The 17,134-nt window shown below is 39.6% G+C and overlaps 1 protein-coding gene across 1 annotated transcript in view; it reads right to left on the bottom strand.

The window, feature by feature from the left end:
- LOC122639448 (proteasome activator subunit 4) overlaps positions 1-13,694 on the bottom strand; it is a 33,639-nt gene extending 19,945 nt beyond the window's left edge. Inside the window, exons 1-6 of the mRNA XM_043832309.1 lie at positions 13,381-13,694; positions 11,620-11,722; positions 11,397-11,509; positions 10,776-10,898; positions 456-557; positions 192-357 (exon numbers count right to left, since the gene is read on the bottom strand). Of these exons, the coding sequence (XP_043688244.1) occupies positions 192-357; positions 456-557; positions 10,776-10,898; positions 11,397-11,509; positions 11,620-11,722; positions 13,381-13,541 (768 nt within the window). The 5' untranslated portion in view covers positions 13,542-13,694. The remainder of the gene's footprint in view (positions 1-191; positions 358-455; positions 558-10,775; positions 10,899-11,396; positions 11,510-11,619; positions 11,723-13,380) is intronic.
- Between the last annotated feature and the right edge of the window lie 3,440 nt (positions 13,695-17,134).

The following is a 17,134-nucleotide window of genomic DNA, read 5'->3' as shown; positions in this document are numbered from 1 at the left end:
ATGAAAAGTTCTGATAGAAATAAAGGCACTAGAGATCGACAACATGAAAAGGTTCTAATCATAAGTAAGAATAAAGTCAGGTGTAACATATGTGCTTTGAGACCAATGATACAGCAGATCAAACAAAGCCAATTGGATCAGGCAAAGTAAAGTGATGATAGTGGAGTACAAAGGAAGAAGATAAAACTAACCTCAAACATATTCAAATATCGAGTGAAAAGCACTGGTAAGAAACTTTCCCAGTTGATAAAGTTGTGGTTCTTTATACAAAGAGCAATAACAGCAGCCCATTGGCTGTCCCAGAATTGGCAATTTGGTATGGAATCCCACAGATCCATGCATTGTTTGATCCAATCACTGTCATGGAAATCATAGGCCAGTTGATAGTGATACTCAGACACCAAAACTCACAATGAAAAACAACTCCCTGAAAAGAACAAGTTTGATATTCTTACTGTGTGAAGAAATCCTGGTTGTCCAAATTTGTAGGAAGAAACAATCTCACAAACCCAGCACCTTCAAAGGACGAGTTATGCCACGGATTTTCCAACAGTGATCTACAAAGTTTTTAACTAAATGATGTCAACTATATAAACCAATTCAACCTACTACATAAGTTTAATGCAAGCAACACTCAGTTCTTAATAATGCACAAAGTTACAAAATGATAGTTCAAAGGTTGGAATATAATACAAAACAATTCCCATTATAATTCAACACCAACTTTTTATTTTTATTTTTAATTAATTTATTAATTTATTTTTTTGGGGGCGAAGTCTCAAACGAAAAAACAAATAAAGTCAAAAATTTGCCTTCACAAAAATCAGAAATATGGAGGGGCAAGGTGTTATTAGAAAGGGGAAGGGGAACAAAAACAGAACAACATCCAGCTACAGAAAGACTGCAGAAATAATCAGGCTTCTTATATCTGGTTGCTGTAATGCATCCATACCACTATTATATACAAATTTGGTAGCCAAAAAGATATGTCATCCATTAGATACTCGAGGCATGTATGCAATGAAAATAAGTATTCTTACAACCCAAAAGTTCCTTTGCCATTAAACCTGTTCAAGTTCCCATCATAAATGGATCAACAATTGTTGAAATAGGCTGCTTACACGATTGGGGTAAGCAGTCCTAGTTTGATTAGGATTAGTCCTACTAGTCCTAGCTGATTAGGATTAGTCCTAGTCATGTTAGGAGTAGTACTAATCAGATTAGATTCTTTTCTTTTATTTTATTTTTATTGTTTTACCCTCAGCCGAGTCCTATTCTGGCATTCCTAGTTGTATTAGGAATTCCTAGTAGGACTAGGACTGCGGTGTTATTATTCCTATTTGTACTTTGATCAGATTTACTTCAAGTTATTATAAATAAAGGGGCTTGGGTGATCGATTCTAATCACTCAAGCATTCATATCAAAGCTGTTTACATGGTATCAGAGCCATCTCTGATCTGAAGAGCAGCCTCCCCCTCGATTTTTTCTGGTTTTCTTCTCCAACTCTCTCGGCTACTGGTTTCCTTCTTCTCCAACTCTCTCGGACTCTCTATTTCATTCAGGGCAGCATCTTTGAGGTGATTCAATGAAGAATTAGCTGCTGCCCTCAATGACACCTCACTGAAGATTATACAAACACTGGTGTGATCTGAAACTGCCGCAGGTTTCCTCCAACCCTTCGAGATCAAGCTGCTATATTATTCAAGCTGGATTTCTGTTTTTTTTTTTGGAGATTGATCCCTGCACTTGCTGATCTACACCTTACATATTTCAGATTGCAGATCTGAATCCAATCCACATCTGATTCGAACCTGCAATTACCTATATTCAGATATACCTAAATTTTTTAAAAATTTAGGGCTTTTTATTGGCTCATCCAAAGGGGCCAAGTTTTGGAGGGAATCTTCTCCACGACAAGGGAGATACTCGATCCTTGTTTCAGCCTGTTTTGACGGCTGAAACTCATACAGTTTCAAAACCCAGGGTTTCACTCGATACTATAACCAGCCCTATTAGGGTTTCTTATTGCATCATCAGAATTTTCTGATTTTTTGCAGGCTTATTCTCCACCACTTGCAGGGCATTCAATCCAAGTTTCAGCCTATTCCGACGGCTGCAATTGCTGCCACTTCAAAACCCATACTTCAGATCTGATTCAGTTTTTTGAAGATTTTTTTTTTGTTCAAATTTGTGGATCGGTTTCTACCTGAACTATGGGAGATTCAGAGACAACTACTGCTACTTCTGGAGGGGATGGTCAGACTAGGAATTACTTCCTTCCCTATGCTACTGCCATCAAGCTTGATGATACGAATTATTTAATCTAGGCCAGATCACTATCCTTGACTGTGGCTGGTAGGGGATTCACTGACCATCTTACTGGCACCACCAAACAACCAGCTGAAGAAGGTGCTGCCCGTACTAAATGGGCTGCGAACGATGCTATGGTGATGTCATTTGTTTTAAATTCTATGACCACTGATCTATCCAGTCAATATCTCCTCCTTGACACTGCTACTCAGATATGGACTGCTGTCAAGGGAACTTATGGTCGATCAGGAAGTGGTGCTCAGGTTTATGAAATCAGGAAGACACTCCAAACCACTACTCAGAAGGAGATGTCTATTACTAAATACTATGCTGCCCTCAAGTGTTTATGGCAGCAATTGGATCATTATGCTCAATTCCAGCCTACTACTACTGTTGATATTACTGCCTACCACACCTATGTAGACCAATTCCGTGTCTATGATTTTCTGGCTGGCCTCAATGATGACTATGACCCTATTCGGGTGCAAGTCCTTGGACGGGTTCCTTTCCCCACTTTAGAGGAGACTTTTTCTTATGTTCACAGTGAAGAGACACGAAGGGCTGCCATGATGATGACTCCTAAAGTTGAGAAATCAGCCTTACAGACTACTGGTCCCACTCCTGTTGCTTCTTATGATAGTGTTGCTGCTTCCACTACTACTACCAAAGAGCCTGTTAAGTGTGAGCATGGTCACAAACCATATCACACTAAGGCTCAGTATTGGAAATTACATGGAAAGCCAGCTGATTTTGAGGCCAAACGTGGTCGTGCTAAGTCTAAAAGCAAAGCCAATCATACTAAAAGTGTATCTCCAACTCCCACTGCTGACATTGGTTTCTCTCAGGAAGAACTCCAGGCTTTGCGTCGTATGTTGAACACATCAACTGCCTCTACTACGTCTGCTGCCAATTCAGGTTCCTTCTTTGCCCGTCATGTATTTCTTTTCTTTGGTCATTGTGCATCGGTAGTATCCACTCCATGGATCATAGACTCCGTGCTACGATCACATGACAGGTTCTTCTAGCCTTTTTAATACATATTCTCCTGCCTCTGGTAAGGATAAAGTCAAAATTGTTGATGGGTCCCTCTCCTCCATCTCAGGGAAAGGATCCATTGGTTGTTCTCCTTCCCTTACACTGTCATTTGTGTTGCATATTCCCAAATTTACAACTAACCTTCTTTCCATTAGCAGTATCACTAAATCCCTGAATTGTAAAGTGACCTTTTTTCCCACTCACTGTGTTTTTCAGGAACTGGACTCGAGGAAGACAATTGGATCGGGTAAAGTGCATGGCGGATTGTACCTGCTTGATGTCGATCCTACTCGGGCTAAACTTTGGCATCTTTCTCTTCTGATTTACATAAATGGCACTCTAGACTAGGCCATCCCCCCTTAGGTACTTTATCAAATTTATTTCCAGCATTAGTTAAAGACTGTAATAAGGAAGAATTTTTTTGTGAGCCTTGTGTCTTGGCTAAACAGACGCGTTCAACTTATCCTATTTCTAATAAAAGATCCTTTTCCTTATTTCATATTGTTCATACTAATGTGTGGGGGCCTAGTAGGAAAGCTTCCCTGATTGGCCATCGGTGGTACGTCACTTTCATTGATTGCCATTCTAGGTTCACTTGGGTATACCTTATGCACACAAAGAGTGAAGTTTTTTTATGTTTTCAACACTTTCATCAACTGATTAAGACCCAGTTTAATGCCACTCTTAAAATTTTGAGTGACAATGGGAAAGAGTATATGGAAGGTCAGTTCCAAAAATACCTAGTTGCACATGGAATCCTCCATCAGATAAGCTGTGTCGACACTCCAGCCCAAAATGGTGTGGCTGAGACAAAAAACCGCCACCTCCTGGAGGTGGCTAGGGCCCTTATGTTTGCTCGCAATGTCCCTTCCCTTTATTGGGGGGATGCTGTCCTTACTACAACCTATTTAATTAATAGACTGCCTAGTCGGGTTCTTCTTTCAAAAGCCCCTATTGAGCTATTACTTGGCTCTTTTTCCTTTATAGTCCCACCTAAGGTGTTTGGCTATGTTTGTTATGCTAGGGATACAAGGTGCCCTGGTAAACTTGACCCACGTAGCCTCCGCTGCATTTTCTTGGGTTACTCTGCTACCCAAAAGGGGTACAAATGTTACTACCCTCCATCCCGCAGGACTTTTGTCAGCATGGATGTTGTCTTTCATAAAAATGTTCCATATTATGTGTCCCCACCTCTTCAGGGGGAGAGTGTTAGTGAAGATGTGCTGACTATTGACTCTCCACCTCCACTTCAGTCTGTTTACCATGAGTCTGAACCAGTTCAGCCTGCCCCTAGTCCTCCCCCTGAGTCAAGGGGAGAGGTTCCTATACAAGGGGAGACCATTTCTATTCAGTGGGAGAGGTTCCTATACAGGGGGAGACCATTTCTATTCAGGGGGAGCAATCTACCCCGGTCCAGACTCCTATCTAGAGGACTATTAGTGAATTTCAGAGGAGGATTGATGCCAGTAATGTGAAGACCTATGCAAGGAAACATAAGCAGATTCAATCAACTGTTACTCCAGTACCCATCCAATTGCCGAACCCGGATCCAGAACCTGCCTCTCCACCTGGTAATGATCCTGACTTACCTATTGCTCTTCGCAAAGGTGTCAGAACTTGCACTCAGCACCCCATATCTCATGTTGTTTCTTATGATTCCCTTTCCCCATCCTTTCGTGCCTTTGTTTCCTCTCTTTCTTCTGTTCGTATTCCTAACAATTGGCAGGAAGCTTTATCAGACGGAAAGTGGAAGGCAGCTATGCTAGAAGAAATGGATGCCTTGAAGAAAAATAACACATGGGAGCTTGTGGTTCTTCCACCTGGGAAGAAAACCGTTGGATGTAAATGGGTGTTTGTGGTGAAACAAGGGTGGATGGCACTGTGGATAGGTATAAGGCACGACTCGTGGCCAAGGGGTTCACTCGACATACGGCATTGATTACCAGGAAACTTTTGCACCTGTTGCAAAGTTAAATACTGTTCGTGTATTATTATCTTGTGCAGTCAACCTTGTATGGGATATGCAGCATCTAGATGTAAAAAATGCCTTCCTAAATGGAACACTGGATGAGGAGGTGTATATGGACATTCCACCAGGGTTCCCTTGTGACAGAAACCAAGGAAAAGTATGTAGACTGAAGTGTGCACATTATGGTCTTAAGCAGTCACCTCGAGCATGGTTTGGCCGGTTCCACAAGGCCATGATTTCTGTGGGCTATAAGCAAAGTAATGCTGATCACACACTCTTTATAAAGAGGGTTGGTGAAAAACTCACTGTTCTTATAGTCTACGTTGATGATATAGTGGTTACTGGCAATGATGGTGATGAGATCAGATTGTTGAAGACCTTCCTTGGACAAGAATTTGAGATTAAAGATCTAGGGAAAATACGATACTTTCTTGGGATTGAAGTAGCCAGATCTTCTAAAGGCATTTTTCTCTCCCAAAGGAAGTATGTCCTAGACTTATTGGCTGAGACCGGGTTGCTAGGCTGTCATCCTTCAGATACTCCTATGGACCCTACTGTTCGACTCAAGGAGAAAGAGGGTGAGCATGTTGATAAAGGCCGATACCAAAGACTTGTAGGGAAGCTGATTTATCTTTCACACACGCGTCCTGACATTGCTGTCACCGTGAGTACTGTGAGCCAGTTTATGCATGATCCCTACTCTTCTCATATGCAGGCTGTTCTTCGTATCTTGCACTATTTGAAGTCAGCTCCTGGAAAAGGAATTCTTTTGTCTACTTATGGTCATCTACGGATAGAAGCATACACTGATGCTTATTGGACTGGTTCTGCAGATCGGAAGTCTATTTCTGGGTATTGCTCCTTTGTAGGTGGAAATCTTGTCACATGGCGTAGCAAGAAGCAAAATGTGGTTGCTCGTTCTAGTGCCGAAGCTGAGTTTCGAGCTATGGCACAAGGTATTTGTGAGTTACTATGGCTTAAAGGTTTGCTACAAGATCTTGGTGTTCCTATTCGTCTTCCTATGATGTTGTACTGCGACAACAAGGCTGCCATCAGCATAGTACACAACCTAGTACAGCATGATCGTACCAAGCATGTTGAGGTGGATAGGCATTTCATCAAAGAGAAGTTAGAAGCTGGGCTGATTTGTATTCCCTTTGTGACATCTGCGGATCAACTTGTTGATATCTTCACCAAGGGATTGTTTGGAAAATTGTTTCATCCCAATCTAGTCAAGTTGGGCATGATCGACATCTTTGCTCCAACTTGAGGGGGAGTGTTGAAATAGGCTGCTTACACGATTGAGGTAAGCAGTCCTAGTTTGATTAGGAGTAGTCCTACTAGTCCTAGTTGATTAGGATTAGTCCTAGTCATGTTAGGAGTAGTACTAGTCAGATTAGATTCTTTTCTTTTATTTTATTTTTATTGTTTTACCCTCAGCCGAGTCCTATTCTGGCATTCCTAGTTGTATTAGGAATTCCTAGTAGGACTAGGACTAAGGTGTTATTATTCCTATTTGTACTTTGATCAGATTTACTTCAAGTTATTATAAATAAAGGGGCTTGGGTAATCGATTCTAATCACTCAAGCATTCATATCAAAGCTGTTTACAACAATATACAATTAGGCAATTGTTGGCTCAGCCTTTTATATGCAGAAGCTGTAGAATATGAGGCAATGACTAACCAAAGTGAGACTAGTTAAAACTTTATTTACCTAGAATCTGGCTCTCCTCCAGCCGTGGCGGGAGCTGGAGGATCCAGCCCCGCAAAACAACAGCAAAAACAAGGGTGGGCTGGTCATTTCACAGGTGGGTCCACCTGGGGCCCACCAGTGAAATGACCACCCCCCTGTTTTGGGGGTGGTTTTCGAGCACTGGACCCTCCAGCTCCCGCCACGGCTGGAGGAGAGACAGATCCATTTACCTATCACCAATAGAAAAGGTTAGACAAGTCATATAGTTCTAAATTTGGGCGATATTACGCAAAATTTTCCAAAATATCTCAGTTTCGACAAAAACCTAAATGAAATGCTAGTCGACTTATAAGCCATGTTCGAGAACTCGGTTTCGGTACTGGTTTCTCCCAGCCAGAAAACTGAGTTGGACCGAGATCTCGACGAGTTGGTGCATTTTTTTTATTTATTTTTTTTTTGAACTCAATAGATGGTTTCAGCGGGTTTTTGACCAAGTTTGGTCATGAAACTTGGTACACAGCCTATTTTGGGCCATTAAAACACATGGCACTATCAGATTGTCCAAATAGGAATTTGACTTCAGACCCTAGTTTGGTTGGCTACGATATACTAGTAGGCCCTATTCTACACATAATTTAGTAATAGAAAGCAATCAAAGCATACAATTAATATAAAACAACTTAAATAAGCATTAGAAATGTAAAAGTGTAAAATACATCAATCTTAACATATACATCTATCATCCCAAGCCATCAAGGTACTAAAACTCGGGTCTCGGTACCAACTCGGCCCTTGGGAAAACCGAGTCGAGTCGAGATCTTGCCGAGATCTCGCCAAGTTGGTGCATTTTTTTTTCCGACTCGAAGCCTCAACTCGGTGGGTTTTAGACCTAGTTTGGGTCTGAACTTGGTATTAAGCCTATTTTAGGCCATTTAAACACAATGGCATTATCAGATTTTGTAAAAACAAAGTCCAAATATGAGTTTCAATTTGGACCATAGGTTGATAGGCGATGACGCACTAAAATACCCTACTCTACACATAATTTAGTAATAGAAAGCAAGCAAAACATTCAATTAATAGCTAAACAACTTAAATAAGAATTAGAAATGTTAAAGTGATACATCAAACTGTTTAACAGTGTTACAACCATCATCACATAAAACGACTTAGGTAAGTAAATACATAGTAGATGGGTCATTTCCATGGGTCAACCCGAGATCTCGACCCGAGATCTGCGAACTTGCTGAGTTCTCGCCGAGACCTCGACAAGATCGTATTATTTTGTATCGTACCCCATCTCGTCTCGATTTCTCAAAAAACCGAGAAACTCGCCAAGATCTCGCGAGTTCTCGAACTATACAAGCCATATTGCCAATCAAGTATTCCTCTGAATGTGCCACATAGGATTCCCATGTCATAGTGCTACTGAAGAATCGCACATAGTCTTCCACACAATTCATATAAGTATTGTCATCAACTAACGGAAGGTACCCTACCCTAGAGTATGGAAGAGGCCGTTGCGATGAGATCGATCCACTGCTACTACCACCAGGCTGTTGAACTACCATCGGCATGTATGATTGGGTTGGGATTGTGAATATGTCATCCACAAAACCTGACTCAGTGCTCCGATTGTCGAACTCAAATGCAGAGTGTACTGACTGCAAATGCCCAAACTGACCATAGCCACTATATTCAGAACCAGTGGTCTCATGGCCATACTCATAGTCATATTGAGGTCGAGATGCATGCCACGACTAATGCTCACTAGTAGTATCTATACTCATGATTCCGAAACTTTCAAGCATGGTCTTGATACTCATGTCCTCGTCCTGAGCTTCTTTGGATTTGTTGTAGATATAGCAAATTTTATGTTGGATAAAGCTTCTTTGCGCAATCCGACAAATTTTCGGTGGAAAATGGAATCAAAACCATGCAAATTGGGTTTTCTGGGGGTTCTCTGTCGAGAGTAGCGAAATCTCGACCGGTCTTAGTCGAGATCTGCACATTTTATATGGGCCAGAACTTAAGTGAACCAAGATCTCAGACGAGATAATGTAAACCAGCCATTTCGCCACTTATCTCGTCTCGCCTTTCCAAAAAAACGAGATATTAGCAAGATCTCGCCGAGTTCTTATTCCATGCTTACAAGGAATTCCAAATTTCAGTGAAATTTTTAAAATATTGCTCATATGTAAAAGCAAGATTTCAATGAAATTTCGAACTTTCACCCAAGAGCTCTAAAATTGCTAGAAACCCTCAGTTTTTTGCAAAATCCTTCATTTTATTGTTGAATCAACACTTGGTGGTCAACTGTGGAGCATCACTTCAACATTTGGGTGGATTTGAAACATCAATTGGCTAAATTTTCCCAAATTTCAACTTTTCCACCTATAGGGCTGTTGTGATGAATTTTGAGATATTCTTCAAGCAGAGGATTTGATCGTCATATGTTATAGGGTCCGAAGCCAAACTACCACTTTGGTTGTTTTTTTTTTTTCTTCTTCCCAATCTAACGATTCAAACATGTGCAATCATGATTAAATAGGCACTCACTGAAGTTTCAGGGCAAAATCCCACTTTTTGGGCACTGAAATAGCCATTTCTGTATTTTCACCGAAAAGAATCGAATTTCGGTGGGTTTTCGGCAAATGGCCAAAATATTTTGGTTTCAACTAGAGTTGAAATCACCGAAATCAGAAATGTTTAACCGTAATACAAGTACATGCTTCAGAATGGAGTAAGGATGGGCAAAGAGAAGATACATTTCTGAGAGAAGAGAAGATCAGGTTAACTACAGACTTGAGGAATCAACCAGGAAGCTAGTGCAAGGAGTCGAGGACAAAGAAGAGAATTGACACGTCTGTTATTCCAAAGTACAATGGTGTAGCAAAATTAAAGGCAAAAACAAACTTGTAATTGAAGTTCAGGGAACAAAAAGAGCTTAAAGTGCAGGTATGGAGAGTGGTCCAAGGACAAACTCATAAAAATGTAATGGTAAATGGTAATTCATTTGACTACAAATATGAAATAGTACTATGCTAGATTTTCACAATAAATAACATAATATCAGCTAATGATTAGTGCAAGAAAAAATTCAAACTTATAAATTAGCATAACCTTACAAATCAAAACAACCTGAAGGTTGGCATATAATAAGTCATTTGGCCTTCCCTTTTGACACAACTCCCTATACACAATGGAATAAAGAAGGGAACCAAACATATTCCAATGGATCTTCAAGGGATCAAAGACTACCAGAATCAAAAGGAAACCAAAGAAACATGGATGGAAATGAAGCAAGTTAAATGGTTAACCACCAAACCCTGTAACTTCACTTGGCTTTTCAGTCAAGTTCAGGTATTGGATGGAGAACCAACTGTAGCTTCATTTGGTTTTCTCAAAGAGTTTTGAATGGTTAAGATCTCATATCTCTGATCCTTTTTCCCATCTCCTGACCCACCCCCCTACTGACCAACATATTGAACCTAAACTGTCACCAACCCTACAAGTAATCTCAGCCATGTGACAATGATGAGGAAAAGGGGGGGGGGGATAAATCTCCAAAACTGACCAAAAACAAATACAGCAGAACAAAATTCTTTCTCCAAACTTTCTTCTGCAGTATTAAATGAGAAATAATTCCCTAAAACTGATGAAAAAATAAAATCAGAGTCCTCCAAACTGATCTTGCTAAATTCTAATTGACAATTGATGCCTGCACAACAATGCATTTAATTGAAACTGGAGTGAGAATATGACCTAAACTCAGACCATATTTCAGCTGCAGAGCCTGATGGAAAGAACTTCCGGCATGTTCTAACCAGGGAAGTCACAGTTTCAAAATGTCGTTGTCTCAATCTCCACCCTTCGGGACCTGTATCCCTGTATCACAGATGAAACTAACAAAGTTAATAGCATATATAGGGCTTCCTGAAACACACACAACCCCCCACCCCAAAAAAAAACCCTAAAGATATGACCATTTGTACATTTGAACAACAGCACCATTGCTACAGACTAGATATATGTAGTGCATCAATAACAACAAGGTGAATTCTTGAAACAAAATTTCATAAGTAAAACACCACAAACGAACAGAAAAGAGAAAAGATAAAGGTCTCATTATGATTCTAGAGTACTAGATCCAGGAGGCCCAATTGTGGGTGAAGCATTTTGTCAGGACAAACTGTGTCTGTGGCAGAGATACACATTGACTGATATTTCATTCAGTAATCCGGCCACCAGGTGATGGTGTCACGCTTTAAATGCAGAAAATAAACAAATATTTCACTGTTGAGTGCAGATGAAAATAGAAAACCTGCATTTAATCTTTTAAGAATCTGAAGCAAAATAATGGAAGATAAAAAAATGAAAGCTCACCTTGTGAAGTGTGTATGTATTAATGTATCGTAGAAAGGTCGCCACTGAACTTTCAAGGACAATTTTTTTCCATACTTATTCAGTAATTTGACAAGAATATTTCCCCATCTAACCTAATCAAAGTAAATGGGTTTTTTAATCTTCCTCAGGTAAAGCAATAAAAGAAACTTAGGAAACAGAACCTGTGATATGTCTAATATATAAAATGAAATTTCAATCCTACCTGGGCATAAAGCTTGCTTTGTGATATAAGAAACAGTTCTAAACCAACATCCACAAGTATCCCCACATCTTCTAAGGGCAAGTCACTTTTAGCCTTCACGAAACTGCAATTCAGGGGTGGGGAGGCCACAAATAAGTTAGTACGTATGATATGCAGAGTTAGTATGCTACCATTCCATTCAAAATCAACCCAGAGAGTGATAAGGTCTCAGAGGAGGATGATACAGTTCAATTGAAGCCTAATCATCCAGAATAGCACTTATTCATCACCCATGCATAATAGAACTGTACCAATGAATCTAAAAGGAATCAACTGTGAATTATGATCGATATATATACATGCAATATGCACATTACATTTATCCTATTTATTTAAAAGAAGTGACTCCTAGTTTCCTAAATAAAGCCATTGCAATAACATTTTTCTTTTTTTTCATTCTTCTGATAAACAATCCTTTATTTGATAATAGAAAAAGAATATAAAAACACAATACTCAAAGCAGTGGAAAAGATGATTAAATATCACCCCGAAACAAAATGGATACAAACTTGGGAACAGACATTGGAACAATATGTCTCACATTTGATAGTAAAACAACAAAGATGACAAGAGAACTTTGATATTCCGCCTCTGCATACCAGATGTGTAATGGAAAATGAAAATAATCAAACTTTAATTATGGAAAATCCACCAAAGCTATAAAGCTGACACATGGACTAACACTGAAATAAATAAACTACAGTAAGAAAATGGCAGCAGAATTGACATCATATACAAGTCAAACTAAAAGTAACAGTAAACAGCAACGTGGAATGTCCAGATAGCTACCAAGACCTTCGTGACCTAGTTTCAAGAGACATCGGAAACAATCTAAGTATGAACGGATCAAGGGGGAAGCCAAAAATGAATCAGGTTCAAGTATGAATCCTGTTAAGAGTGCAATTGTGAACAGGAAATTTGTTTCCTGCCTTAGACAGATTGTCTTCTACATTCTTTTAATCTTTTATTTTAACAAATCACCATCTTGCCCACACCCAAACAACCCCCCTCCTAAAAGAAATATAAGACCTTGCAGCCAGCCTCAAGTGGGTGGCTGAGTTTCTAAACGTTTGTTGCAGCTCATGAGCCTGTAGGCCAGCTCCAATTGCAACAGTTCATACACTGAAATGGATGAAATATAAGACCTTCCCCAAATATAAAGCATAAACTCAGTTAGACAAATGGCAACTCGATTACAAATGCAATAAGACATCAGATGGGTTAGTGAATAAATCTGAGCTTTTTAACTCTATGGAGCTTCCGTGAATATGGTCTAGTTTAGACTCGATTAAGTTTTGACTATATATGAAAGATGGTGCTACTTCAAAAATATTGAAGATTTCTAGAATCAAAATAAAAGCAAAAAAAAAATTTATAGATGGATAACAAAGCGAAAGAACATCAACCTAGACTTTGAAGAAGTAAGATAACACAATCGAAACCAACCAACTGCGAACTTGCGAAGATGTGAAACACAAACAAAAGCTAATAAGAATAAAGAGCCAACATTGAAGGAGAATTACCCAAACAAAATTATTGATCACATAATTAAAAGGAAAAGGAGAAGGAAATCAAATTAAACCAATTCGCTAACAAAATCAAAGACGGAAGCAGGACCATCCCCACAGAATAAGCTGGAACAATGTGAAGACAGCAAAATTCAAAACCGAAATGAAACAAAAATGGCAGCTAAAAGTGGAAAGGAAAGTGTTTGAAACTCACAGGTCAATGACTGAGATCCATTTGAGCGTCGAATACACAGAGTCGGGATCATCCGGTCGCCATAATTCCTTCACAGACCTCACAACATAGGCGAATGAATCCTTCTCTTTCTTCGTTTGTTCGGCAACTGGTGGAGGAAGCCAAGCATTATACAGATGCATTTCTCTAGTCTCCGCTAGAAATCCAACGCGAAGAAAATAGAGCGCCTGGTCTGAGAGAAGATGAAGAAAGCCCTCTTCTCAGCTGTTGTTTCTACTTCCGCGCCTGTGATTTTTTATACCTCCCTTGTTACCTCCTCGCTTTCTTTTCGTACAAGAAAATAGAAGGGAAGACCGGTAGAGTCAAGAGAGACTGTGTGTATACAGTACAGAGGGAAATAAAGAGAGAGTGATTTGGGAGATACGCGGCATATGCCCCCGTCCGCAAGCGGGAATTTTCAACCGGCACGATGACTTTGGTGTCCGATGACTTAACTACCGCTCGATCTAGCGGTCTAAATTGAATCGGACGTTTCAGGTGACTCTACTGACTTCATGTTCAACTTTATCGCACGATTCAAGGTATTTGTATCGTATCGGATCGGTACCCAATATCGAGAAAACCCCAAGTAATCTATCTTTTGAGGGGCAAACCAGTCTGATACAACACGGATGATCCAAGACTGCAAGTGGCAATAGGAAAGTCCGAAATGCATTACGTAATCAGAGACGCACGGCCAGGAAGATTGGATCCATCCGATTGTTTAAAGATGGCCCACTCTCATGGATGTGGGACAGCCTGTTGGGGTGGGATCCTATATTTGGACTCCCAACTCCCAATAAGTAAACATCCAAATAATTTAGGGAAAATTTTACGGACACCCCCTATAAGTATATGAAATATCACATATATACCAAATTTTGAAAAAATATCATAAACTATCTTTATTTTATGTTTTTATTTCTACTTAATTCATTGGACAGTTAAGTTGCTGTTAGTTTTTTTATAATGACAAAATTACCCTTACCCCAGGGTTCGCTCCCTATAATACCCTTACATCTAAATGCAAAAACTGAAACACACTTCCCTCTTCCATCTCGCAACCTCTCACCTTACTCTCTCTGTGTCTCTTCTATTGTGTTCTCTTCAATTCTTGAGCGAACAGAAATGGCAGTTGTAGCGTCTGCTCCACAGCTCTACTTAGACAAGAAATGGAAGTTGTCAAAGAAAGAAGGATCAAGGAGTCTCCTCCTCTCACCCCCTTCCTTCATGTGAGATGAATGTCGTGGTTCCGTTAAAACCCTCCCAATTTTTCCTACCATCCAAGAAGGAAGGAATAAAGTTGGAAATCGATGGACAACGAAGATCGATACCTGTACAGACAGATTTACGATTCTTTCTGTTTTTCTTCTTCTCTATTTTTTTAAATTGTAGATTTTTTATCTTTTTCCCTCTTTGGTTCCGACGGAGGAAGTGAATTGGTCATGGCGATTTTACTGTAACAGTTGCCAATCTGAGAAGAAAGATTTATTGGAAATGTTAAGAGAGTATGTTTCTAAAATCTAAATCGATCCCATTAATTAATCTGGTTTTTGTCTCTTTAATTACATCCTTTCCCCCAAATCGTTTGGTAAGATTTGGATTCCTGGTTTTGTTTCACTTCTTTTGTTTGGCCTTACGATCTATTGGCGCGATGGATCTGTCAAATTTCAAGAGAGGAAGTGAGAGAAAGAGAGGGAGAGATTCCTCTGCAAAAGTCCGAGGTTTGAAACTTTGAAGGCTTCAATGGCTGCAACTGTCTGGTGTTGCTAGTTGAGATTCGGTGTGCTTGGCTCTGCTGACGAAGTTGTGTATGATTTAATATAAGTTTGCAATTTTTTTTTTTCCATTTGAAAATCAAGAAATCTGAATAATAGATTGGATTAGAAAAATGGAAGGCATATGGGTTTGGGATGGAATCAATGTGGCTCAGGAAGGCCGTCGTACTGGTCATTGGAGTTGAAATTGCCTCTGGTAATGGTCGCCAGAGCCAGAGCAGGTGATGGTCGCCCAAATGGATTTGCAGCAGTTCTCTAAAACGTAAAGAACATGGAAGAAGAGGGAAAAAGATGAAATGACAATTTTTTTATTTAAATAACTAAGGGGTAAAATGGATATTTCACCTTTGGGTACTAACCTTGCTTAACGGCAGGGGGAAGGTTGATATTTTGACCAAGTTTGGGAAGTCCGTGATATATTGAATATTTACAAGGGGTGTCTGTGAGATTTTCCCAATAATTTACCAAACAAAAAAATGGGTTTTTCCTAAATGCCCCCCCTCAAATTGCCCATTTGTACAAATGCACCTTTGAAACTTTACTAATTTTAAACTCTCCCTTATTTTCCAAACTTTGGAACACTTTAGTCCAATCCGTTAGTCCGGGACGTTAGACTTTAGTTTTATGTAATCTAATGACCAAAATGCCCTCATGATAAAAACCACCACAATTGAAGAGTAAAGTGACCAAATTGCGCTCATCTTTTCCAAATCGTTTAGGATTTGAAACTGAAAAATCATCCAAAAGATATGCAGGAAAATTGCATAAATAAAACATGAAATCATCCAGTAAAGTTTATACGATTTTCATAAATGGAAAATGATTTGGAATTAGTCAGAAGACATGAATGGAAAATTCCAAGCTGGCTTCCAATGGATTTGTTCAAGAAAATTCAAGAAATCGGAGTGGAACTTGCAGATGATTTGTACATAGTAAGGGTTTATCGCATTTGTTAGCTAACATTAGGGTCCCATTGGGTTTACTGTGGTGTTTGTAGGGTTTTAATTCGTTTCAGTGAAAAGCGACAGTAGTGTGCGTTTCTGGATCTTCCTCAAATATATTTTTTAGTTTCAAACCCTAGACGATTTGGGGAAGATGAGGGCAATTCGGGCACTTTACTCTATAATTTTGGTGGATTTTTATCATGGGGGCATTTTGGTCATTAGATTATCTAAAACTAACGTCTAATGTCCCAGACTAACGGATTTGACTAAAGTGTTACAAAGTTTGGAAAGTAAGGGGAGTTTGGAATTAGTAAAGTTTTAGGGGTGTATTTGTACAAATGAGCAATTTAAGGGGGTATTTGTAGCAGGAACATTCCTTCTACTAGTGTAGCAGCAGAATTTCATCCCAAGTGTCTGGCCACCCGAACGTAAGTTTTGTTCACTTACATTCACGCGTATACGGAGGTAGTGGGGCGTCTTCAATACTCATTGGACGGAGGACCATGGTGGTTGGGGTCTTCTAGACCTTTGTCGGTTGACAAGGCGTTTATCTCGTCAGGTGAGGAAGAGATGGGTGTTTAATTCTTGTAACTAGAAGGGTAGAATTGGTACTTCATGTCATTATATGGGTAGAATTGTCTTTAAAAAAACCTAACCTGCTGAAATCACTACTTAACATTTAAAAGGTTAATCCTGATAGATTTTGGGTTGATTTTAATATTTGGATACTTAGTGGGGTTGCATTAAAATAAGGGTGTAACTTAAGGATAATGGGTGATTTTATATTTTAAGAGGTTGGGGCGGTAATTTCGTATGCTCTTGTGTCTGGCACAGGATTCATGCGACCAGACAGCTTTCAATGTTCCCAAAAAAGTGATTTAACAAAAATACGAGGGCGGGGGTGTTTCTTCGTTCTGTAATTATAGATGTGGGAGAGTAGTAATAAATTCTCTCTTCTCAGGGAAAGCGGAAAGCAGTCGGCAGAGTACAGAGTCCAGACTTATAGTTGCATAC

Source organism: Telopea speciosissima, chromosome 9 (assembly GCF_018873765.1).
Source record: "Telopea speciosissima isolate NSW1024214 ecotype Mountain lineage chromosome 9, Tspe_v1, whole genome shotgun sequence".
Lineage (NCBI taxonomy): Eukaryota > Viridiplantae > Streptophyta > Magnoliopsida > Proteales > Proteaceae > Telopea > Telopea speciosissima.
The sequence above is the reverse complement of the archived record's forward strand: the minus strand, read 5'-3'. Positions and strand labels throughout refer to the sequence as shown.